We start from the raw sequence: 25,977 nt of genomic DNA on the forward strand, positions 1-25,977 counted from the left end.
TCATTTGGGCTGACCTGTCCACTCCCCCTTCTTATCACCTTTGCATTACATATATATATATACACACACACACACACACAATATGAAACTAAACCATTAAACATTTCTTAAAGGATAAATCTCTAATTAGAATTAAATACTCACTTTTAATAATTAAAAATTATGAAATAAATTAAATTAAAATTTTAAAAATTCGAGTTAGGAGTGCAGTTCGAAAGCGAAACCATCCTTACCAGCACCACTGTACTCTTAATGACATTATATATTTTATATTCGAGGAAGCATGTTCACATTGATTATTCCATATTTTGTAACAAACTCTTGACAAATAGTGGTATTTTATATATATATATATATATATATATATATATATATATATTTATTTATTATTATTATTATTTTTATTTTTATTAGGAAAGAGAGAATCGAACAAGGACAAACTCTGTTTGGAAACTTTAGCACCCTACTCAGCAAGCCACAGAATAATGTCCACAAATAATAGTATCAAGGGTAAATTATTATCTCCTGATATCAGGTCATTTTTCGCTAGATGAAGATTTTGTTTTTAATTTCACTTACACCCCAATTTACTTTTTGGCCTCAAACACATGCAAATTGATCCTTTTACCTTCAACATTTTAATACAAAATATCTTTAATTTCAAATGACATAAATGCCCTTCTACAATTTTGAGTTTCAGCGACGGCAAGGATACGACTAAGATTGCAAACCCTGAGCTGAACGGTAAGAAAAGGATTTGTTGGCAAAAATGGTGGTCGAGTGGACGGATCTCGATACCGAGCAACCTCATTGCTGGAATCGCGCCATATCCTTGCCGCCTCATAGGCCTTTTACCGCTACAAACTCGTTTCCTCCATTAACAGTTTCCACTGCCACATCGATTGAGTTGTCATTGAGCAAGAAGGACGGGACGGCAGTGAAGGCTCAACAACGTGAAGGCTCGGTGACATGAAGGCTCGGAGCGTCTAGCGCATGGTAGGTCTCAATTGCTTGAACTGTTCGATGTAGTTTGGACCTTTCTGTTTGTTTTCGCTTTAATGGTGGTTTCGCCGTCAATGAAGCATCTCAGTGACAACAATACCCCGACTCTTCGATTCCCACCGAACAGTCATGCCGGTGTCCTCCAAGTAACACTCTTTAATCTCGCCGTCCACTCGACCACTCACGAACCCTCATTTACATACCCGTTTAACATATTCTTAAACCTAAGACCAGAAAACCCAGTTGTCCGTTGGAGACATCACTGGATTTTTATGCTTCTTCCCCATTCCAATTCCTAATAAAAGGGGGCTGAAGAAGGCGAAAAACATTGATCCCATTACTCACCGACATCATACATCGCCGAATATCACCGATTCCCATTCACAGACCCATTGTATAAGGCGAAAAGAGTGGATCTCAATTCCCTTTCACAAACCCATTGATACTTTGTTCGCAATCTTGGCATCGAGATCTAGCCACCGCCACCTCTAATCCACAACCCACAAGCCATCGATACCGTCAGTGGTACCCTGATTCGCAGCCGCCGTATATATATAGGTAGATATATATATATGTGTGTGTGTGTGTGTGTGTGTGTGTGTGTGTATAATAGATTGAGATTGATGTGTGTGTATGTATATATATATTTATATATATATGTGTGTGTGTGTGTGTGGATCTGCGTGTGTGTGTGTGTATATATATATATATATATATATATATATATATATATATATATATATATGGATGAGATTAATGGGTGGAGTTGAGGGGTGAATTAGATGAAGGTGTGAGGAGGAGGAGAAGGAAGAAGAAAGGTGTATATGTTAGGGGTAGTTTGGTCACAAAAATAGTCAACGGGAGGTCAAAGGGTAGCATAGTCATTTAATACCTCAAAAGTATTATGGTCCCACAAAAAATTGACATTTACGGTGTAAATGAAATGTTAAACCACTAATTCAAATATGAGTGAAATCTAAAAACAAAATCTTCATCTACTTGAGATATGACCTAACTTCAGGGGGTTTGAGTATAATTTACCTTCGTATCAAATATGCCAAGAATAGATTCGACCATTTGGTTCGTGATGTTTAAAATAAAATGTAACTCGCAAGTGCATGAATTTATTGTAGTATAGAAAATGCAAGAGCAAGGTTGAATCGAAGGGAATGCTTTTAAGAAAAACTAATGCGAATCAAAACTAATTTAAGTCTAACCTAGTAATCCAATTTGCTTGGAAAGAGTGGATTTTTAATACTAGGAATACAATAATAGAATCAAAATAAGGAGATTGAAATTAATAAAGAAGAATACTAAGGTATCGGATTCCACTGCCATTAACTTCATAAACTTTCAATTATCCATTTATCAATTTCCTAACTAATAGAAACAATTCAGATGTCACTCCGCTGCTCTCTAATTCAAAAATAGATTTTTTTTTGCTTCAAAGAGAGTAAAATTCCAAGCATCCTATGTATCCAACTTAATGAAAAAGATTAAAGACTTTTATTTTTCTAAAATTAAAACCCAGCTTAGATTAATTATAATAATTTATAACTACCACAAATACATAATATGAATAGTGAAAAAAACTTAAAATAATTAATCATAATAAGTAAAAATCATTAGCATTTAAACATATAAATGAAAATCAATAAATGGATGATAAAACTTTAATTCATTAATGGAGTTTTCTCTTCAACCGTAATATAGAAAATTAGTTAGGAGAAAAACAAAACAATCTATCAAACAACATTTTGCAAGAATGAAACAAAACTAAAACACAAATAACTCTCTAACTAACTACCCCTCATCCCATCAGGACTTAGGCTAAAATAATTGAATGTTGGAAGAAGAAATTTGGCTCCAACATTCTCTTTATTTTACAATTTCTCCCATCACTCTCATTACACATATTCCATATTCTCTTACACATCCATCTTTCTTTATTCTTTTCTTCCATCTTCCATGTGAGATATATATATACACACACATAAAAATATATAAATATTCCATAAAAACTAACAGACTTGCTAGAATACTCTTGAAGACTTGGTAAAGTAACAGAATCCCAAAAACTACGACAAACAAAGACTTATTAATAAAATAAACTCTCAACACAAATAGCTCCATCCCATTTTACCACCTATATATATGCAACCAATATGCCATCATCATACTACGTTCTAGTTTTTTATTTAACAATATATCTTCGTTATTCTATCACATTCGTGAAGTCTAGCATGCATCAGGAGAACAAAGTAGTAAAGGTTCGAGTTAGCTTTTAATGTAAAAAAAAGAATGAACATATTTACCACAAATTAAAATAAAAAATAAAAAATAAAATAAAAATTAAACATTGCTTCAAAATCATCTCCGGTAGCAATTCCCTAAATTCATTCACAGTAGAAAATAAATAAAATCATTACCGAAAAGAATTCCAAAAGGGTTTATTTGAAAATTCATTTCCTAAATATTTGAATAAGTACGTATTGCATGATGGAGAGAAAAGGTGAGTGGGGAATAACCTAAAAAAGTGAGGGGTAATTTTGTCTTAATTGTATATGTACTTGTCAAATTCAAAATTATTTTGTATAAATTATTGTATTTATAATTATTCTGTATTCAATGACTTTATATATTCATTCTTTTTCGTATATGTTGTATTTGTAATTAGGCACTTTAAATGTGTCATTTATTTATAGTACATATTGCTATGCAGCTGTGGCACTTGTTTTGTGGTGGAGGTTGTACATATATGTAATAGATAAGCCACACTGGTATCTATTGGTCTGAGACAAGGTTGTTAAAATCGAGATTCTATGTAGAATCGTTTTGGACTCCGTAAAATCGGAATCGTAGAATCGGATCGTGAATCGTAAGATTCTACCAAATTGTGAAAAAATAATTGAAACTAATTTCCTAAACAATAAGATATGTAAAATACAACCAAAATAAGGCCAAAACATACCATATTACATATCCATGACTTCAAATCTCAAATCCTAACAATATTCTAAAGTCCGAATATAAATAAAAGTAAAAGAAAATATTCTAAAGTCTGAATATAAATAAAAGAGGATGTAACACAAAATAAAATAGTCCATAAATCTCAAATCCTAACTCATCCCTCTCCAAAGTTAGAAACTAAAATTACATATCCATAAAGTCATCATTGAACCCTGCACCATCTTCCTCATTAGCTTCATCAATAGGATTTAATGGCTGCAAATCTTCATTATCATCAATTGCATAAATTTCCTCAACTACAAAGCATAAAGAAAGAACAAAAATTAATATAATGTAATAATTTATACAATATTATAATAAAAGTTTAAAATTTAAGTTTTTACGTGTCCTAGTCATCCTTTCTACTTCATCTTCTTCATCGGAATCATCTTCTTGAACTTTGTCATCAAGAACCCTCAACCATTTAGTTTTTGTTGGAAGAACCGGATCTTCTTTTTCGGTAATCCATTCATCATCGGAATAGACATCTTCAAAAATAATTGGTTCTATGACAGCTTGTCTTTTCAAGTTCCTCTCCTTCAATTTTATGTTATACATAACAAATACCAAATCATTCATTTTCTTTTGTTGCAACCGGTTTCTCCTTTTTGAATGCACCTAAATATATTACCAATGAGGTTAAAACTTAAAATTAAACAACAACATTATTAAAATTTTAGAACTATGCATTATTCAGTAATTTACCATCTCAAATGCACTCCAATTCCTTTCACATCCCGAAGAGCTACATGTTAAACTCAATATTCTAATTGCAAACCGCTTCAACTCGGGCACTCATCACCATATGAATCCCACCATTCAGCTATTATATTAAAAAAATTATAACATTAAAGTTAAAACTATTCAATTTTCAATTGACATTTGAATTACGAAATATAATAAATTATCAAATATCAATATTGCATTTTCTAACCTGGAGACTTCTTGTTCCTTGTCAATATTGCATTATCTAGGCCAAAGAGCCCTCTTGCAGCTTTGAATGTGTCCATTTGGCAATCAATTTTTACTCTCTCATTAGAATCAGGAACCATTCTTTGGAGACATTTATAAACTCCTATTTTCACATCTGCATCTAAATGGAAACTTGGACTATATTGGAATTGGGGATTCAGAAAATATGCTGCCGCATGCAAGGGTTGATGAAGTTGAGATGCCCATCTTGCATCAATGATCGTACAAATAGGTTCATACCTACAAAATCGTTAATTTAATGTAAGTCTAATAATTTTCAGTTTAACTATTTACAAACAATACTATATTCTAAACAATAAAAAACTTTATTACTCTTTTAGTTTTTAAATAAATTAAAACTTTACCACTTTTTGATGCCATTGAAGTTTTTCTTAATTTCCTCCTTGGCACGATCCATTGCTCCATAAATGAATCCCATAGCCGGTCTCTCATCAGAATCCACCAATCGGAGTACTTTAACAAGAGGTATTGCAGCTCTTAGACAATTGGCAACATTTGTCCAGAAGTTACGATTGTCTAAAGCCACGCCTTCAACTCTTTTCCCTTTACGTGTCCTTACAAACTTACTAGACTTCCACTTAGAGGATGTAAAAAGATTCATCAATTCTCCTTTTATTCATTAAGACGCTGCAAAGTTAAGTAAGAAGTGGCAAATCGAGTCACTGCAGGTCTAATAAGCTCCTTGCCATTTGTGAATTCCTTCATCCAATGGTTAAGCATACACCTTGAATAAATGTATGAAACAATCATCCTTCCATCTTCAATTGTCCCACTATGCATCTCAATTTTTTTCTCAAAATCCTCCAACATCAAATCAATGCAATAAGCGGCACAAGGTGTCCAAAATAATTTTTTCCTCTTTTCCATCAACATCTCTCCAGCCAATTTGTAGTTAGAAGCATTATCAGTCACAACTTGTACAACATTTTCTTCTCCAACTTTTTCCACAATCTCATCTAACATTTCAAAAACCATTTGGCCAGTTTTTGAAATATCAGAAGTATCTCGGGATGACAAAAAGATAGTTCCGATGAGCTATTGACAAGAAAATTACATATTGAACGTCTCCTCCTGTCAGACCACCCATCTGACATAATAGTACATCCAGTCTTCACCCATTCTCCTCTAAAATTCTCAAGTATATTCAATGCTTCACTCACTTCCTTCTTCAAGAATGTCTCTCTAATTTCATGATAAGAAGGAGGATTGAGCCCCCTCCCATACTCTCCAATCCTTTTAATCATAAGAGGAAATATGGGATTGTTCACACAATTGAATGGTATAGCACTGGTATAAAAAAATCGGGCTATGATTTGACATACTGCATCTCTCTCTTCCTTTTTAAATTTCTCATTCAATGTTGTTTGCCGTGACGAATTCTTTGTTACAAATCCATCCATTGCACCACCTTGCTTCCTCTTCTTTGATTGTTCTAAGGCTCTACATTCACTATCATCATCATCGATATCAACATCATATAAGTTTTGTTTCTTCTTCTTTTGACTTTCCTCTGAATGAGCTTGAAGAATTTTTTGAAATTATGTTCTCACTTCTTCGGGCACTTGTGGACACGGCTCAACATTTAAATGAGTGCCAGCCAAGTGATGTTTATGCTGATAAATACCCCCAGAATGGGAAGTGTTGCAATACCGACACTTCACTTTTTTTGAAGTCCCATCCTCAACCCCATGTTCCCATCCCGGATCTAATCTTTGTCCCAGAGCATTTTTTCTTGTAGTTTTACCAGAACTTCCAGCTGATGACATCTATTTCAATATTCATATAATTCAAGTTATTTAACCAATCAAAAGTTTTGCATTCATATAATTCATATAACTAGTTGGCAGGATTACAAATACGGATAAGAAAGCAGATCAGGTGTATTAAGCCTTAGGCCTGCTTATCCTGCAACAAATTAATTAAATTCACTACACATATATACTTCTTAATTTGAAGCTAGAACCTATTGTTTGTGTGTGTGTGTGTGTGTGTGTGTGTGTGTGTGTATATATATTCTGTAAAATACTAAAATCATGGAGCCAACAGAAAGTTATGTATTAACTAAGATTAATCCTGAGGTACATATATATATATTAAATATAAAAAAGGGTATATACGATTGTGTGTGTGACTGTGTGCTTAGTTTAGTACCTTCTCCATAATTTCCTCTTCTGTGCACTTTTCTTCCCAACACCAAAAACAACACCTACTCAGTTCCTCACTTCGTTTCATGTTTCTACTGTAGAAAGAGCTTTATGGTGTGCAAGGCGTTCACTGTTTATGGTCCTTTTTGTATTTTTATAAAATTATTGACTAAGAGTATTTTGGTCAAGTTTGGTTTTAAACGTGCCAAAGGGACTTGATTGCACCAAATTGAAACTTGAGAGGTGTTTTTTGCATGGGAGGGATGTGATATGCACTATATGCATACTTAAAGGGTGTTTTTTGCACTTGACCCATTGTCATTATAATGCTGATTTTTTTGGAACGTATAAAGCTTTAATGATTCATAGGAATCAGTCAATCAGTCACGACATAGAGTTTCTAATCAGTACTGCATGTTGTTGGATTAGATGGTCTTATTGTCCGCATTTAAATGTTTTAGTTTAATATCATATATGGTTGTAAGATACAGTAATTATTTTAAATTACTTTTTCTGTTTTAGTCTCTGAGTAATTTAAAATTCTTTTCGAATTGTCTTATATAAAATTTTCATAAGCACCTACATGTTACAAGTATGTTTAAAAGAATATACACACATGGGAACAAATTATCAATAAGGATTAAAATAAAAAAAATAAAAAAAAATAAAAAAATCAAGAATTATTATTAGTTGGATTCTGATTTTGAAGGTACCAACTACCAAACCATGTTCTAAATTCGAGGTACAAAGCCCTACTCGTGCCAAAGTTACATGTTGGAGAGACACTAGGATTGGACAACACTTCTCATTCACATCACAACTCAATTCAACTGTGTTTGTTCTATCTATATCCCCATATTCCCTCTCTCTCTACCTCATATCCTCTTTTTGTCTCTAGACCGTGCTCTTAGGTTTCTACCAATGGAACTTCATTCTCTCTTAGGTTTGAGTTTTGTAATAGTATTATTGTTCCATGAATTGCTCGTCTTTTTCTCTATTTTTTTTTTCCTTAATCCATTATAAAAATATTATATTATGTACTTGTGAATCACTGAATAAATTATGTATATGCATATAAAAAACTGATTGTACAGCTGAATCACTGAATAAATTATCTAATTTCATGATAGCCTATAAGGTGAAACAGAGCTCCAACAAAACCCTACTTGGCTCGCCTTTAACTCATTTACAGCCATACCTCCAATTAGAAGAAGCAGCCAGACATTTATAATTTTGCAAACTTGTTACATGGAATCCAGTCTGTAAGAACCGATCCTTACGAACAGGCAGACGCTAATTGAATAAAATAAAAAATAAAAAATTCAGTATCATACCTTCCAAGTAGTTAGCACCAAGATACAACTCCTTAAGCATAGTTAAGTAATGATAAGACGGAGAGCTAGCCATTATAAAAAAAAACTGATTTCACTGAATAAATTATGCATAGCTTTGCTTTTAGATCTGTTCTCCTCTCTATCTCTCTTAATTTACCTCAACATTCCTCTATTTTACTGCCCTAAATCTACCTCTATTTTTTTTTAATTCAAAGCAGGTTTCCAAACACTAGAAATAAAAAATAATAATAAGAATTCATCAAACCAGCCTATTCAAAATTATATATATATTCAAAACAGGATTTGAAGTTATTTATTATATCTTTGTGTGTATATATTTCCTATTATTTTTCAATTGGTTGAATTCTCTCCTCACTGTCATGGATCCTGTTAATTAGTAGTTGGAGGTTCTTGATCAAGGAAGAAAATAAATATATAACATACCTGGCCGAACCTGTTGTATGGATCCGATGATTCCGATCTGCAAGCTATGAGCCTCTGCCCTCTGCACTGCCGCCTCCTCTCAGTCCTCGACTCCTCACTCCTCTCTGAGATGAGATAGGGTTTGTAACTTTGTTTTGTATTTAATGATTTATAAAATAAATAATTAAAATATATAATTTGGTAAATAAATTTTTATACAAAATTTGGGCCAGGCTTTGGCCCAAACAACTAAAAGAATAATGGCCCAAAGACCAAATAGTATAAAGGCCCGCCCAAAGGCCCCAAACACACATTTTTGGTAGAATCGGTAGAATCGTATAGAATCGTACGATTCTACGATTCTAACAACGATTCTAACGATTCTACCTACGATTCTATCAATTGGGCGATTCTGATCCGATTTGAGTCGATTTTAAGATCTGAGTCGTAGAATCGTGCGATTCTACGACTCAGAATCGCGATTTTAACAACCATGGTCTGAGAGCTAGCTAGATAGGAAAGAATATATATCCAAAACCTTCCTCCAAGTTTCAATGGCTTCTTCGTCAACCCCTAAGTCATCTTCTGAAAAGTACCCATTCCCATTAGGGATCAAAGTGAGAGACATTTTCTCTTTCAAACTCTCTCGAGAGAACTACATTACGTGGAGGCCGCTGATGATTGGTCTGATCAAGAGTCAAGGATTAATTAGTTTTATCAATGGTGAAGTTTCCGCACCACCTAAAACGGTCACAGTGCCTGCTGCTGATGATGATGGTTCCCCTGACATAACAACGGAGATCGAGAACCCAGAGCACGAGGCTTGGGAAAGAACAGATGCTCTGCTACGGAGCTGAATTTTGGGGACGGTCAGTGAAGATTTGCTTCCAAACTTGGTGAGATTGGCAACTGTCAAAGACATGTGGACTACCTTAGAGAAGGTCTTAACTCTCTTGTGTTAATTCTTTGATTATTATTTTTAAATTTTTTTTTAGCTAAGTCCATTGTCTTGATTATTGCAAATGATGATCAATACTCATGGTGTTATGTAATGAAATATATAAGTTCATAGAATTCAAAAGTTTGTAAACTTGATGTGCGTCAAAGAGTTTTATGAGAGTATACGTGAGAATCTGAATACAGGAGATTGTAGATCAAATTCAAACTTCTCTGAATAACTTGGGTTAATTACAATGACACCCTTGAGATTTGTTATATTGACAATTATATACAACTTAGTCTATTTTTGGATAAAGACGCCCTTTAGATTTGATAAAGTTAACAAAGACACATTCAATTATCAATTTATCCAATACCATTCTTTTTTATTGACCAAAGTACCCTAGTAACCCTACCAAACCAATAGCCACCACAACCAGTCCATAACCACCATCACCATTTCACAGCCCTACCATAGCCGCCGCCGCCGCCGCTGCCACCACCACCATGGTGTTCGACTTAGAGAAAAGAGGTTCTGATTAGAAACAAAATCGGTTCATCAGTATAAATTTCTAACGTATGTATATATTTCTGCAACAGAATAAGAGATTGAGATTAACTTTGCAAGAGCTGAGAAAGTAACAACTACAAGTGCTTTGAAGAAATATGAAATAAAAACACAATAAAAACAAAAGCAATATAGAGGGCAATGGAAGAATGGAGGATGAGAACCAAAAATGGCAGAGAGTGACCAATCAAAGTGAACAATGGCAAAATGGGTTTCAATTAGTATAAAGACTAAAACATGTGCCCAACTAGCTGTATAAATCAAATTGTAACTTAATTAACACTGAAGCGATCTGTATAAATCAAATTAAAATTGAAACAAGTTGTATAAATAAAATTAACACTGAACCGATCTTATAAAACAAGCTGTTAATTTAACACTGAAACTATCTTATGAAACAAGCTGTATAAATCAAATTAACATTGAAGGAGCAAATTAATATATGTGTATTTATAACCCGCAATCCATCTTCTTCCCCCAAATTCTTGTAGTCTATCTTCTTCTTATATATATATGTGTGTGTGTGTGTGTGTATGAATATATAGATTGTGATTAATCGAACCACCACCACCATCATTGTTCTTCTCGCTGGAGCCTCAACATCGGGTCATTGTCGGGAACTTCTCTAGCCGTCACCCTTGTCTGGTATGATCGTCGCCTTTGTCAAAGCTTTCACTGGTCATCCCCGTTGTCTTGAATCTCGGTTGGATCAATGGCATTGGTTTGGTGGTGGGTTAGCGTTGGTGCGATGGTGGTGGAACTTAAGTCTGATGTGTGTGTGTGTGTGTATATATATATATATGTGTGTGTGTATGTATGTATGTATGTATAGACATATATATGTGCTAAGGTGTGAAATTAGTTTTTAAACTTTGATAAATTTTTCTTATTTTAAAACAGTACAGTTTTCAAACTTTTTAAAAATTAGTTGATGTGCTTTAACACAAGTAGTAGATAAATTTTAAATATTACGTGTCAATCTGCAGCGAATTCAACTTAGAATAACTTATAGAAGATTTAACTTAAAGGATCCAAGTCCATTTTTGAATCCATCTTTTTCTCGAACTCTATATATACTCTATAATGAGAATAGAGTTTCACGGTCAAAGCATCTTTGAAGTAACATTTTGGCCAAATTGAACTAAATTTCTTATACGATTAAAAAAGTTAGGGCAAATTACACAAAAGACCCCTCAGGTTTTTAATTTGTACACATAGATAGAAGAGGGCCACAATATAACAGAAAGGTCTAAATTAACTGTTTGTGGTTAGTGGTTTGATATGAATTTACTTTTTTGTCCTTAGAATTAAATTATTTGTTTAATGAAAAAATATAAAAAAAAAATTGTGTATTATTAAAGTTAGGACACGCGCATTTCTCTTCTAGAATGATTTTGAGCTCATTGTAGAGAGAGAAAATGTGCCCGCTAAGAGTGATTCTGATCTTTCTCTTGGCAACACTCGCGCGGCTTTTTCCTACCGAGAAACTTCAAATCTCAACCCAAAATCCCTCAAGAAGAAAAAGAAGAAGATCATCATTCCCGTGATTCCCTAATTCCTCCCTCGAATTCTTCCTCCTTCGAATCCAACACATTCTTCTCTAAAGTCCCCAATTTGTTCCCTTTCCATTACTTCTAGGGTTTTCCTTCCCATCAATTTCCCTTCTCTCCCAATTTAAGAGTGCCCACTGTACCCGTTATCCTCGCCGTAGTCCTCATCGTTCCGTTTCACCGCCAAGAACACCTTGTTCGCCGTCGTTCCCGCGCCTCGACGGTAAGCTTCGTTCCGAGCTCTCCTTCAGCCGTTCATCATTGCCCATCGTCGTTAATCGCTATCCGTTGCCGCAATTGTCGTGCTTGCCATCATCAATCACCATCATCGGCCGTCATCCAAGCACACTGACGGTCACCATCATCGGCGTTCTCGTCATCCTTGTTGACCATTTAGTTGCTCGAAGCTCGCCGCTACCAAGCCGGTAAGTTCCATTGCTGTAAAATCCTTGATAGTAGGTAAGTTCTCTTGCTGTCGGTAGTACAGACCCGCTTGGGTCATCACCGGTAAAGCAGAGTCCCAACATCTGTAAGCGGCCCATACCCGATAGGGCATTGAACAAGCCAGGGCAACAGAAACACACTAGTCCGATAAGACCCACCTGAACAAGGTGCGAATTGTACCGGAACATAGATGATTTTCCAGTTACTTGGCTCGGCGTCGTCCCAACTTCTTCATCTTCTTGGAAACGCATGATTAGATTAGAGAAGGAACAGAGGATTGATGTGGTTCTGTGGTTGGATTTGAGCCACAAATGATTATCTTTTATTTTTTTTTATAATACACAATTTTTTTTTCATTAAACAAATAGTTTAATTCTAAGGACAAAAATGTAAATTTATATCAAACCACTAACCACAAACAATTAATTTGGACGTTTATGTTATATTGTGACCATCTTCTGTCTACGTGTACAAATTAAAAACCTGGAGAGTCTTTTGTGTAATTTGCCCAAAAAGTTACAAAATAACTTATATTATTTGTTTTGGCAACAAACATACTCAATTTATCCTTGAAAATTGATTTTACAAGTGAAAAGTTGAGGCCATTGAGGGTGTTTGTTAAATGCATAAGAGTATTTTCATCAAAATAATTAGGCTTGTGTATTACGTGTTGTACAAAACCAGTATAACACCGGTCACTACAACAAATTTGTGATTTAGCCACAAAAGTTTTACCATAAAGCTAACATGTCCTTCTGGGGCACAAATAAAAAGTTGTGCGAGAAGCCAAAAAATTTTGCCACGAAAAAAAAATTGTGGCCAATATAGTTTGCCACGAAACCTTTTTGTTTTTGTACTTAAAAACAATTCCTCACGGACTTGTGGGCACAACCTCGCCATAAATTGTTTTTGTACCAACTAATGTTTTACCACAAATAATGGGCTTTTGGCCATAAAATATTTCGTGGCGAAAAGCATAATTTGTTGTAGTAGTATTTAAACTTCTGTCTGGTTGGGTAATTTGCTAATCTTGATAAATAGGTAATGTTTTTTTTAATTATTAAAAAAGAAATTATAGCAGGTAGTAGAGTGCAATTTAGCATTTTCTTTAAACATATTTAAGAAGAAAAATGTTGTTTATGCGAAAATGGGATCAAGGTCATACCATAAAACCGACATGATCAGTTGATTAACCCATTAAGATCCCACAGTTGGTAGCACCTCATTTTAGAAAAAGACTAGACTTTAAACCAATTTATGAAAGACTTCAAATCATGGCAATTTGCACTCTAAAATTTGAAAACAGAGTGGTGTCCGGTAGTGTCAAATTTGGCCACATGACCAATTGTCCCGTTCGCATTGTATCATATTTGAGGTAACATGTAATTATATATATTAATTTCCGAAAAAAAAAAAAAAAACATGTAATTATATATATTGTGTGTGTGTGTATATATATATATATTGTCACGACTCGAAAATTCAACAAAATTCTCGATTTATATAAATCTAAATACATCAAAATACACACAGTATCATAAAAAAATACACTCTTTGAAGAAAAAAAAAAAAAAAATTCAATTTCTCAAATATACACAAAATTTTCCAAATAAATACATTAAATCTCGCAATGCCAACTCTTCCACCTAAATCCAAAACTAATAATTCACGTTCATCTTTGGTACCTGAAACTGGAGGGTGGTGAGACGAAAAGTTCCTGAAAAAAACTATAACAAGAATTGTATGGAAGTTTAATAAAACAGCTTCACAAAATATATATATTCATATGTATATATAAACAAAATACATATACATTTAATTAAAATATTTAATAAAAATCATTTGAAATAAAATCACCCCAAACCATTCAAGCTATACAAAACTCAACACTAAAAAAGAATTTTTCTCATTTGATTATAAAAGCCTCAAACCTCCGACCCTTTTTGAAATCACGACTCCTCTCTGAGAACTCTCGCTTCTCACACTCTGCCATCTCAATTTTTATTTTATTTTATTTTATTTTTTTTGGTTTCTAAATCTCGTCGTAGTGCCACACACTCAGGCAAATGCATTCCACCGACACAATAGACAAATATCAACCAAAGGACGAACTTTTTCTCGCAAAGTTAGTCAACACAACTAAAGTCCAAATAAACCATGTGCAAAAACAAAGCCACAAAGTCTTGTCCAAATAAATTCATTGTGGACCCCGTTAGTACATCATAGCCACAAATTTCTCACCTTCGGCCGACCTCTACTCCTTTCCTCTTTTCTTTATTTATTTTTGTCTTTTATTTCCACATACAAGGAAAACAATCTCACCCTAAACAGCACACATGAACTATTCAAAGCCAAACAAAAACTCTTTAGTGGGATCGCCACTGACACATCAAAGTCTACTTTTCCCCTTCCAATTCGGCTGCATGCTCCCTCTCTTCACCAAACAACACAATATATATGTATATATCTATATATCATACAAGGGCAAATCAATTCAACACAATTCATTTTTTCCTTCCTCATTTACTTTTCCTTCTTGTCTCATTGTTTCGGCTGACCTGCCCACTCCCCCTTCTTATCACCTTTGCATTATATATATATATATATATATATATATACACAATATGAAATAAAACCATTAAACATTTCTTAAAGGATAAATCTTTAATTAAATTAAATACTCAATTTTAATAATTAAAAATTATGAAATAAATTAAATTAAAATTTTAAAAATTCAAGTTATCACATATATATATTTTAGAGTACATATATTGACTCCACAATACACACACGATTTAAGTCGAAGTGTGATTCGAAAGCGAGATCATCCTTACCAATACCACTATACTTGTGATGACATTATATATTTTATATTCGAGGAACATGTTCACATTGATTATCCCATATTTTGTAACAAACTCTTAACAAATAGTGGTATTTTTTATTTTATATATATATATATATATGTATGTATATATATATATATATGTATGTATGTATATATTTATTATTATTATTTTTATTAGGAGAGAGAGAATCGAACAAGGACAAACTCCGTTTGAAAACTTTAGCACCCTACTCAGCAAGCCACTGAATAATGTCCACAAATAATAGTATCAAGGTAAATTAACACCTCCTGAGGTTAGGTCATTTTTCGCTAGATGAGGATTTTGTTTTTAATTTCACTTACATCCCAATTTACTTTTTGGCCTCAAACACATGCAAATTGATCCTTTTACCTTCAAATTTTTAATACAAAATATCTTTAATTTCAAATGACATAAATGCCCCTCTGCAATTTTGGGTTTCAGCGACAGCAAGGATATAACTAAGATTGCGAACCTGAGCTAAACGGTAAGAAAAGGATTTGCTGGCAAAAATGGTGGTCTAGTGGACGGATCTCAATACCGAGCAACCTCATCGCCGGAATCGCGCCATATCATCGCCGCCTCATAGGCCTTCTACCGCTGCAAACTTGTTTCCTCCATCGACAGTTTCCCCTGCCACGTTGATTGAGTTGTCATTGAGCAAGAAGGATGGGATGGCAGTGAAGGCTCGGCGACGTGAAGGCTCGGAGCGTCTAGCGTGTGGTGGGTCTCAATTGCTTGAACTGTTCGATGTAGTTTGGACCTTTCTGTTTGTTTGCGCTTTAATGGTGGTTTCGCCGTTGATGAAGCATCTCAGTGACAACAATACCCTGACTCTTCGATTCCCACCGAACAGTCCTGCCGGAGTCCTCCAAGCAACACTCTTCAATCTCGCCGTCCAATCGACCACTCACGAACCCTCATTCACAGACTCGTTTAACACATTCTTAGACCCAAGACCAGAAAACCCAGTTGTCCGACCACTCACGAACCCTCATTCACAGACTCGTTTAACACATTCTTAGACCCAAGACCAGAAAACCCAGTTGTCCACTGGAGACATCGCCGGATTTTCATGCTTCTTCCCCATTCCAATTCATAACAGAGGAATCACTTGCCGGGACCACAAGAGTCGGGCACAATACAATTCCTCTTAGACTCACAGCCGAGGAATCACTTGCCCCGGACCACAAGAGTCCGGTATAATACAATTCCTCTCAAGCTTGTAGCCGAGGAACCGTTTGCCTAGGACCGCAAGAGTTTGAAGATAGACCAACACGTCTAAATCGAAACAGGGGCAAACACTCTATATAGGCCCTGGTACCTAGCCCAACAGTTTTAAACCCATCAACCATTTGTCCCACATCAAAATAATACAAGAAAAACGAGTATTGATATACCTATTCCATAAAAGTTAAGAGCAAGAAGGGTTCCCTTTACGGTTTGATCACTGAAGGGTGGAACACTCCTCAGGTAGTAACCGAACAGTCATAGGAACTCCCTTCTTACCATTTTCCTATTTTTGCCTCGAACCATAAGAAGTTCGAAGTCCTGAGGCAGTAAATTTTCCTCAAAAATATGGAAACATTGCTACTTAGTAATTGTATGCAACTCAAAAGCATTCACAGATATGCAAATCGCATCAAAATAAGTTTAATCATTACAGCCACAGAGCAAAAATATATTGTCTCAAAATACATTGTTTTAAAATAAAAGATCACACAACTCTACATCCTTTTGGGGTCAAAAGGGGCAGAGTTGAAAGCATCCACAACATTTGGACTTAAGGCTAGAGGAGTTAATGGGTTAGAAGATGGATGAGCTGACAAACTTAGAGCTGGATGATCCTCCTGGTAAGACTTCACTATCTCAACAAACAGCACCTGGCCTTTGGACCCTCAGTATAAGAGAAAGACACATTCCTGTCAGCATCAAACGCCTCTAGGTCCTTCGTTTTGTCACTTGAGCCTTGGTTGAAGCCAAACCTAAAGACTTTTGCGCTGGATAAACATACCAAGGTGGAGTACCATCCTTGCATCTGTTTCCCAGCAGTAGGTGCTAATTGCGTCCTTCAAGCATTGGACCTAAGCCTCCAATGTCTCCACCTTAGCTTCAGACGCTGCCAAGCGATTCTTGTAAACATCCCTCTCCTCAGAGGCTATTTTTGCATTAAGAGTTGCATTCGAAGCCTTCTTTTCAGCATTACCAAGGTCTCTTTCTAATTTCTTGATGGAAAGAGACTGAGCCTCAACAGTAGCGCACAACGCTATAGTATGATACATGTTTTGCACAATTAACAATGCCATAAGTAATATGAAAAGAGATTTAAGTAAAGATCAAAGTAGCAGCAAAGTGCAAACCTCCACAGCACAAACAAGGGCAAAAGGAAGCAGTTGGTCTAGCCCCATATTACCAATAATCTCCTCGTCCTTGGGTAGCCATATTCCCCTAGCTATAGCTAAAGTAGCAGAAAGGTCAGTGACTACAAAATCTCTAGAATGAAGAATTGACTTGTCAGCTCTGGAAAAGATGGGCCTCCAAGGTTTTCCAACTTTAGCTAGGACGTAATCCCTGACTTCAGCCTCAGGGTAGCTTTATTAGCCTTCTTCCTTTTACTTTTGGAGACATTTTTACTCTTGCTGGTAGAAGGAGGGTTCTGCCTTGTCTTTTTAAGAGAAGGTTCATCAACCTCCTTCTCATGCTCAGTAAAGCGGATGATAACAAAAGGTTGATCTTCCGCCGCTTTCTTCTTGAAAGCTTCAGCTCTTTTCTTCTCCTTATCAGTAAGAGGGAAGCTGCCAAAAGAAGGAAGGGCTAAATCCATGAGGTCGGCTGCTGCAGTGCTAGAAGCGATTTCTTTTAAATTAGACGAAGAGAATAGCTCCTCAACGGATAGGGGATCACTCCAAACCTATTCTTCGAGAAAAGAAGAGCTTATTCTTAGTTGCTGAAGAAGGGAAGGTCGCTGAAAAAACACCAAAAAATTCATAATTATGACGAAAGAGTAATACTCGACATGGGAAACAACCAGAGCACTTGTCATGAAGGGAGGGAAAGCATTCTATACCTAACTTCCCAAATTTGAGTGGGATTGAGAGTTTGCTCGATTGAGACACAGCACAGTTCTCTTTAACAATTATCATCTTTTCTTTCCATTTCTTCTTGGAATTAATTAGGAAGATTCGTACATATCCTCTGTTGAAGAGAGGAAGTAAAGTAAAAACGACCAGGGTCGGTCCCATACCTAGAGATAGTGTAAGTAATTAACAGGTCAGTGAGAGTCAAGTTAAGACTCTCTAGCCTTCGGCGGACCAATAGTAATGAGATTATTCGAAGAAAGTTAGGGTTTACTTGAAGAGGGGTAAGACCTAACTTATTGAAGACCAAATGATAGAAAGGGTGAAGAGGAAATCGAAGAGCATTAAGGTGCCCAACCGATAAGAGCAATTCATTCTCTTCGATGCCCTCACCAGAACTGAAATCAACCTCTTTGGGGTATTCAACAATTTCTACCCCCTCAGGGATTTCAAATTCCTCCATTACAAACTCAGTGGTGAATTTGAGATATCGGATAGACAAAATCATCTTTCTCTCCTCTTTGGTGAAAACACTATCTGACCCGGAAGTAGATACTTTAGCTTGAGGTCGAGAAATATCCATTTGATTGATTGAATCATTCGCAGATTCAAGAGGGTTAGAAACCCTAGGAGGAGGAACCTTAATGAGAATAGGGGAAGACGAGGGAGTGGACTCGAAATCTACAATCTCTATATGGTCGGAAGTGGATGAGGTGCTCATTATACGAGATCAAAAGAAGTAGCTAAAAAACTAACTTGGAAACGTACTAAAGCAATGAGCACAATGAATGCAGTGAAGCCAAAAGCAAGTTGTAAAGAAGCCCTTTGGTCAGTATGTCAATGGTCTTTCCTCGAAACCGCCTCTTATAAAATTGGCAATCGTACAACTTCAATTCCCTTACAATTAGGAGCCGTAGTTCAATTAAAAAGGGAATTTGGGGCAAAGTGTGGAGGAAAAATCCCCCTCCAATAAAAACCAGCCACGCAGCCACAACATAAGTTTTATTTTTAATCTATTCATGGGTTACTAGAGCCCAATCCTGTTCAAGCCCGGATAAAAACACTAGCAGCCCAGAGTCACTAATATTGAACTTCCGGCCCATTAGCAGAATCATTTGGACCAAGCTACATTCAACCTAAATTCATTTAAAGAACGGGACTAGTCTGGTTAGACAAGGGATTCAACAAAGAAGGAAAATTCTATGCAAGGAAAGTTTGGCATGGAAAGAATTATAGAAAGGAAAGAACTCTATTTGTAGAGAATGTTGTTTATGGAATGAATTGGAGGACAAGCAAAGCCAGTTCTACCATAATTCTACCACCTTTTTGTATATAAATAAAGGCCTAGACCTCCAATAAGATCCATCGAGCAATATACGCTTTTCTTTGAATACTCATATTGCTTATTATTATTGTTTTGAGTGAGTTGTATTTTTCTTTTTCTTTTTCTTTTTTGTAATAGAGAGAAAATTTTCACCTACAACACCTCTTCCAAGAAATTGTTTGTACCTAATACGAATCAATTTTGAAATCTAATGCTTCATAAGACACTAGGGCAATCCCTCGAAGTTAATCTTTTTTTAATATATTTATTTGGTGAGACGGAGAGATCATTGCTCCGACACCGGCCCTCTTTGCCATCAAAAAAATAAAAAAAGTCTTATGAAGTTGGTGTCATTAAACCCCAAGGGGCTGGCTTAGTAAAAAAGGCTTGGAGTTTGGAGCCTCATTAAGTTTCAAGTCTCAAGTTCTATTCTCCTTAGGTGTGAGTAATTTTTTGGGGCGGGGGTCGCCTTGCACGGGTCCTCAGGTATTACTCCAAGCGAAGCCTCGGTGTCATTATTTCAAGCGTCAAATTGGACTCAGTCACAAAAAAATATCTAAATTAACTGAGTGCGGGTGTATGATATCCTTGATTCCACGTTAAACACACAAAATAAAAATAAGAATTAAATAAAAAAAAAATAAAAGAAAAACTTTTAAGGGCAAATATAAAGTGAACTCACATCTGAAAAGGAATTAAATAAAAAAAAAAATAAAAGAAAAACTTTTAAGGGCAAATATAAAGTGAACTCACATCTGAAAAGGAAAACCATAAGTAGAATCACCCTAACCATAACTTTTTTTCCCCTTAAAAAAAAAAAAAAAAAAAAAAAAAAAAAAAAAATCCAACTTTGCTTTCTAATTATAACTTCAATGAAACTTTTAATTTCAAAGTAGACATGCTGCTAGTATTGGTAAAGGAAATTTTATAAGGTACCCGGTCCCAACTTTTAATTTCCAAATTTCAGTCATTTATTTCAACAAAATTAAATCAAAGTACTTCCACCCATGAAATAACTAATTTGCCTTTTCCATTTGTTTATGGAAAAAACCACTTAACAAAAAGTTGGAATAAAGCAACAAAGTTTGTCCGCTGATGATTGTTCTTCCATTTAGATGCTCCCCCAAGCTAGAAGACTCAGCCTATCGAAGTAGTCTTAGAGGAGACATTGAGAATCCAGTCAGTAGCTTCGCTTCTTTTCGGGCTTATGGTAAGACTTGATGTTGTGATATTATTTACAGAAATACTACAATGTTGTTAGCCAAGAGAATTATATATTAAATTAGTACTTTCAAATTTACATTTACCAATTTAATGATTTTGCCTATAAGCTAATAATATAGCAATGTGGTACGGGTGGGTCTGGCCAGGTAGGCCACTACGTTTTTTCTCACATTTTAAGATGGTAGGGCGATAATGAAGAAAATTATTGATGCATGTGTGAGTTTCTTGGCAAGATGAAAAAGAAAAAAAAAGGTCCCTTAAAAGTGGATGGTGAAGTTATCGTATTCTTTTGGTTTTACATGTAGTCTACTGAATCAGAATAGCTATTCTTCTTCTAGCGCCCCAATGCAATTTCAATCAGTTATAATGAGTAGAAACTATTGATTAATTATGACATGTTTTTGCTTTTGTTATAGATACAGTGAAGCAAAAGTTGAGTGGTATATTCTGGAAACTCACTAAAATGTTAGGGCAGTAGCCACTTCACCTTGTTGCTTCTTCTCTTGGTATTTACTTTACTACTTATGTCACTTCACTGGGAGTCAGTTCTCCAATTCAACGATAGAACACTTGAACACTAATGCTATGTAAGAATCTCTGACAAAGTCGTAACGAAAACCCACAGTAGGTAAATTTTTATTTTATTTTTTCGAGTTACTTAGTCAATCTTAATTTCATTTGAATTGCAGTGCCACAGATGAAGTACATTAGAGAGATAAAAAGAGAACATAATCAAGCACATCAGCTTGTTGAACATATTTGCAGGGAAATCAATAAATTAGAGCTCTCTAAAGCAGTGGATATATTACAACAATCCTTAATAGTTGTAGTCAAAGTTGGGATTTCTGAAGTTGTTGAAGAGATTTTTGCAATATATCCCAGTGTGCATGCTTTACAAATGCCAAAGGACAAAACGTGTTCCATATTGCAATTTTGAACCGCCATGAAAACGTATTCAACCTCATTTATCAAATCCGCAATGATATGAGATACATAGTTTTGTCAAATACAGGTTCATTTAGTATGACCTCCCTAGTTTTGTCAAATACAGGTTCATTTACTATATAGCAATTATGTTTAATTTTGGTCACCAAAATATAATTTTCTCTACTAAGTATCGTAGCAACTCATGTTTTTGAAAAAGACTCCACAAATTAGGGCGGTGATATTGGCGCTCCATCAAATTTATCGTGCTCCTACTTTCTTTTTCTACTAATGAAATAACTATTATGTCATTTTCTTATTTTTTTAGAGGTAATTTTATTTATTCAGTTTTTTAATTCGATTAAATTTCTTACACACATAAATAGCTTCAATTAAAATTTTCACGCACACAAATACGAGATTGACATACAGATGAAGTAATAATCTATAAACTGCACTGTATATAATGAATTGAGGATAAATACAATACAAAGACTCATTGCATTCCAGCACCAAGAAAAGTACTACTTATTGTAAGTAGAGAAAAAAAATTAAATTAATAATTCAATCAAAATTTCTGATTGAAATTTAAATATAATTAAAAATTAATGATTGAAGCATCACCAGCTGCAATCGAATTCACTATCAGTGATCATTTACTATTCAATTTATGCAAACTAAAGGTTTGTATATTTACAAGGTGATGGTTTCCAAATAAAAAGAATGATATTTGATAATTTGTTTTGACTTGTTATCTGAATTTTTTTGACCAATGAAATACTAGTTAATTAAGATATCTTCTAGATAATAGGAGGAGAAAAAAGAAAGATCACATAACAAGAGAAATGACTTTCGTAATTGAATCATAAAATAAGAGAACAGTTTTGTTGTTTTATTTATTTACTTTGAAATGTGAGACCAACACCTGTTGAGAATGATTGTGTGACAACCTAGGCACATGGCAATAAGAATTCGAGGTGACATGTTCACATTCTATTAATTAATTCACATTAATTATTATAATTTTTTTTTTTATTTTTTATATTTCATATTTGATTTGTGTACTTACAAATTAAATTGTGGCACGTACTAAATATTAAGTAGCCAGAAATCGAAGTCTTACGTTTCCTTTACATTCATTCCAGTAAGCAAGTTCCTATGAACGCGTAAGTTCATTTTTTGAGACCCTGAACTTTATGTGAGTTACTTATGATATACAATGAATGCCATTAACAATTCAATGAGATTTCCCTTTTGTTTTTTTGTTTTTTTTTTTTAATAATAAAAAATGACAATTAATTTGAAAAGTCAACCGTTAGTTTGATTGTCATTATGCTACGTTTGGTGTGGAGGAATTGAATTTCCATTCTAACCATTCCTTTGTTTGGTATGTAACTTAAAGTGAGAATGGTCATTCAATTAGAATAAAAAAAATTTCCTGAGAATAAAATCAATTCTACAACTAAACCTATGGAATGGCTATTCCATTCCCAACTAATTTATTTTAAAAAATCGACTTCCCAAAACACCCTAATATTTCAAGTCCAAAAACCACCATTACCTTCCACCACAATTATCTCCGCCTTTCACCATCACCACCGCTACTACTGCCTTCCACCACCACCGACTTTCACCATCGTTCACCACTTTCCACAACCACCACCGCCACCCCCTTTTACCACTGCTACCGCTACCATTTGCCACAATCACCATCGCCGCCTTTCACCACCGCTAACGCCACCACCTTCCACTACCACTATTGCCATTGCCTTTCACCACCTTCCAGCACTACCGCCGTCATCAACTTTCACCATTGCCACCATCTTCCACCACCACCACCGCTATTACCTTTCACTACCACCATCACCTTCCACCACCGCCACTGCCACAGCTCACCACCACTGTCGCCGCCTTCCACCATCGCCACAGCCGCCTTCCACCACCACCGCCGTCGCCTTCCACACCCATCAACAACATCGCCATTGCTTTCCACCACCGCCATCGCCTTTTACCACCTTCCATCACCACCACCGCCACCGCCACCGCCACCACTACCACCACCGTCGCCGCCTTCCACCACCACCACCTTCCACCACCGCTACTTCCACTACCTTCCACCAACACCACTGCCGCCTTCTACCACCACTGCTGCCACTAATTTCCACCATTGCCACCACCGCCGCCTTCAAACACCACCACCTACACTACTACCGCTTTTTACCATCCACTACCGCCACTGCCACCATTTATTTTTAAAAAATTATTAGAGAATATCATTTTGTTAATTTAATTTAATTTATTTGTTACTAAGAGGGATATTTTAGAGAATTCAATTACAAATTTATTCCATTCTAAATTTTAAATTGGTCCAACCAAACACTATAATGGTTACTATCATTTCATTCTTACACATTTCATATTTATAATCAAACAAAAGAATGATAATAACCATTCCATTCCTTTTCCATTCTCATTCTATTCCCACTTACATTTCATTACATTCCTGCATACCAAATATAGTATATTAGTATTATTACCAATATTATTGTCATTTGGGTCCATCCGGCCCAATGAAACAGATGTTTGTTCAATGCTATAATTGAATCCGCGTAAAATAAACTTGGATAAATTACTTTGATACTTCAAATTACTTTCTGTTCAAATTATTTAAGAAATTACTTGACGTTTGACACCCCCCTATCAAAATTAATAACAATAATGGTCAAAGTATCGTTTTGCCCTTACAAAAAATCTTCTGTAATGCTTATATGAGCAGGGCAGATGTATCAATCGAAGGCTGAATTTTCTATCTCTATCAACAAAAACACATTAGGAAAAGGGCCATTGCAAGTCCGACTGAATTTTTGTAAAGGGTATTAAAAGACTCTGGATTCAAGAGTAAGTAGGGATGGCAAAAATATTTGGCCCAGGAATCCGTCTCAGACCATCCGTTTAGAACGGTTATGGGAATGGTTACATGATTTTGAAGCGAGAATGAGAATTTGGATTGAAATCCTGCATGTTTATGGAATGGGTTATGATAATAAATTACAATTTTATCTTTATATTTTATTTTATATTTAATAATATTAGGTATATATTGAACAAAGTCTTAATTTATTCTATTCTAATTACTAAGTATTCTTTTGTATTATTCTTATTTGAGAACTTATATGTATTATTTTGATGTTTGTACAACAGTATTCAGTTTCAAGTTCTACCATAATAAAAATTTTGTTTTTATCAACATAAAACAAAAATAATCATTACCATAATAAAAATTTTCTTTCATTATTTATTTTTATTCGTTAGCAATTGTAGCCTTCCGTCCCGTTTAGTAAGTGATTTTAGATAGTATAGGTAACTGTGCTACACATAGAATTAAAACTTGTAACGTTTATGTATCATAAACATAGAATTAAGTGTGAAGTAATAATAATAATAATAAATAAAATAATTATCACAATAGTAATAATAATTTAATGATAATTATATTTTTATAAAATAATAGTAACATTTTTAGTCGTTAATTTTTTACCCATACACATATTAGTATATTACACACCTATGCATTCGCATTTTTAAATTTTCATTTTTTTTTTCAAAATTTAGTTTCGTTTTAAATTAAAAAAAAAAATCAAGTTATTCTTATAAGTTTTAGAATCCTCTTTTTCTCAAACTGTAGTTTACTCTAGAATGAGAATGGAGGTTCAAGGTCAAAGCACCTTTGAAATAATATTTTGGCCAAATTACGCCAAATCCCTTGTACTTTTACAAAGTTACAAAATAACCTCTACTATTTTTAATTTACCCACTATGGCAGTGTTAAACATGTGATAGGCTTACTATTTTGACAAAAATACCCTTATGAATATTAATTTTATAATTTAAAATTGATTTTACAAATGAAAAGTTCGGTGTTTTTTTAGATGTGTAATAATATTTTTGTCAAAACAATCAACCTATGTGCTTAATTTACTATTTTTGATAAAATAATAATGTCTTTTTTACTAGTATTAAAAATAAAATAAAAAATAGTAGGTGGGAATTTTGTATACATTTTTTGGGTATTTTTTGGGTGAAGTACCGCGAGCTCTCCTGAAGTTTATCAAAATAACCTCGGCATCTTTTAAGATTTGTCCAAATTTCTTTGGC

General features: G+C 34.7%; 1 protein-coding gene and 1 pseudogene across 1 annotated transcript; both read right to left on the bottom strand.

Annotated features, from left to right (window-relative positions):
* Positions 1-3,967: 3,967 nt before the first annotated feature.
* LOC132268605 (uncharacterized) lies at positions 3,968-4,666 on the bottom strand. The gene is made up of 2 exons (XM_059769432.1): positions 4,356-4,666; positions 3,968-4,268 (listed from the first exon to the last, which is right to left on the bottom strand). Exons 1-2 carry the CDS (start codon positions 4,588-4,590, stop codon positions 4,156-4,158), a joined length of 348 nt encoding a protein of 115 aa, XP_059625415.1. The 5' UTR covers positions 4,591-4,666; the 3' UTR covers positions 3,968-4,155.
* Positions 4,667-4,793: 127 nt separating this feature from the next.
* LOC132270073 (uncharacterized) lies at positions 4,794-6,429 on the bottom strand (annotated as a pseudogene).
* Positions 6,430-25,977: the final 19,548 nt, after the last annotated feature.

The sequence above is a fragment of the Cornus florida genome, unplaced genomic scaffold, assembly GCF_030987335.1.
Source record: "Cornus florida cultivar Cherokee Brave unplaced genomic scaffold, ASM3098733v1 CherokeeBrave_3.0.0_Hap2_Chr08, whole genome shotgun sequence".
In the NCBI taxonomy this organism is placed as follows: domain Eukaryota; kingdom Viridiplantae; phylum Streptophyta; class Magnoliopsida; order Cornales; family Cornaceae; genus Cornus; species Cornus florida.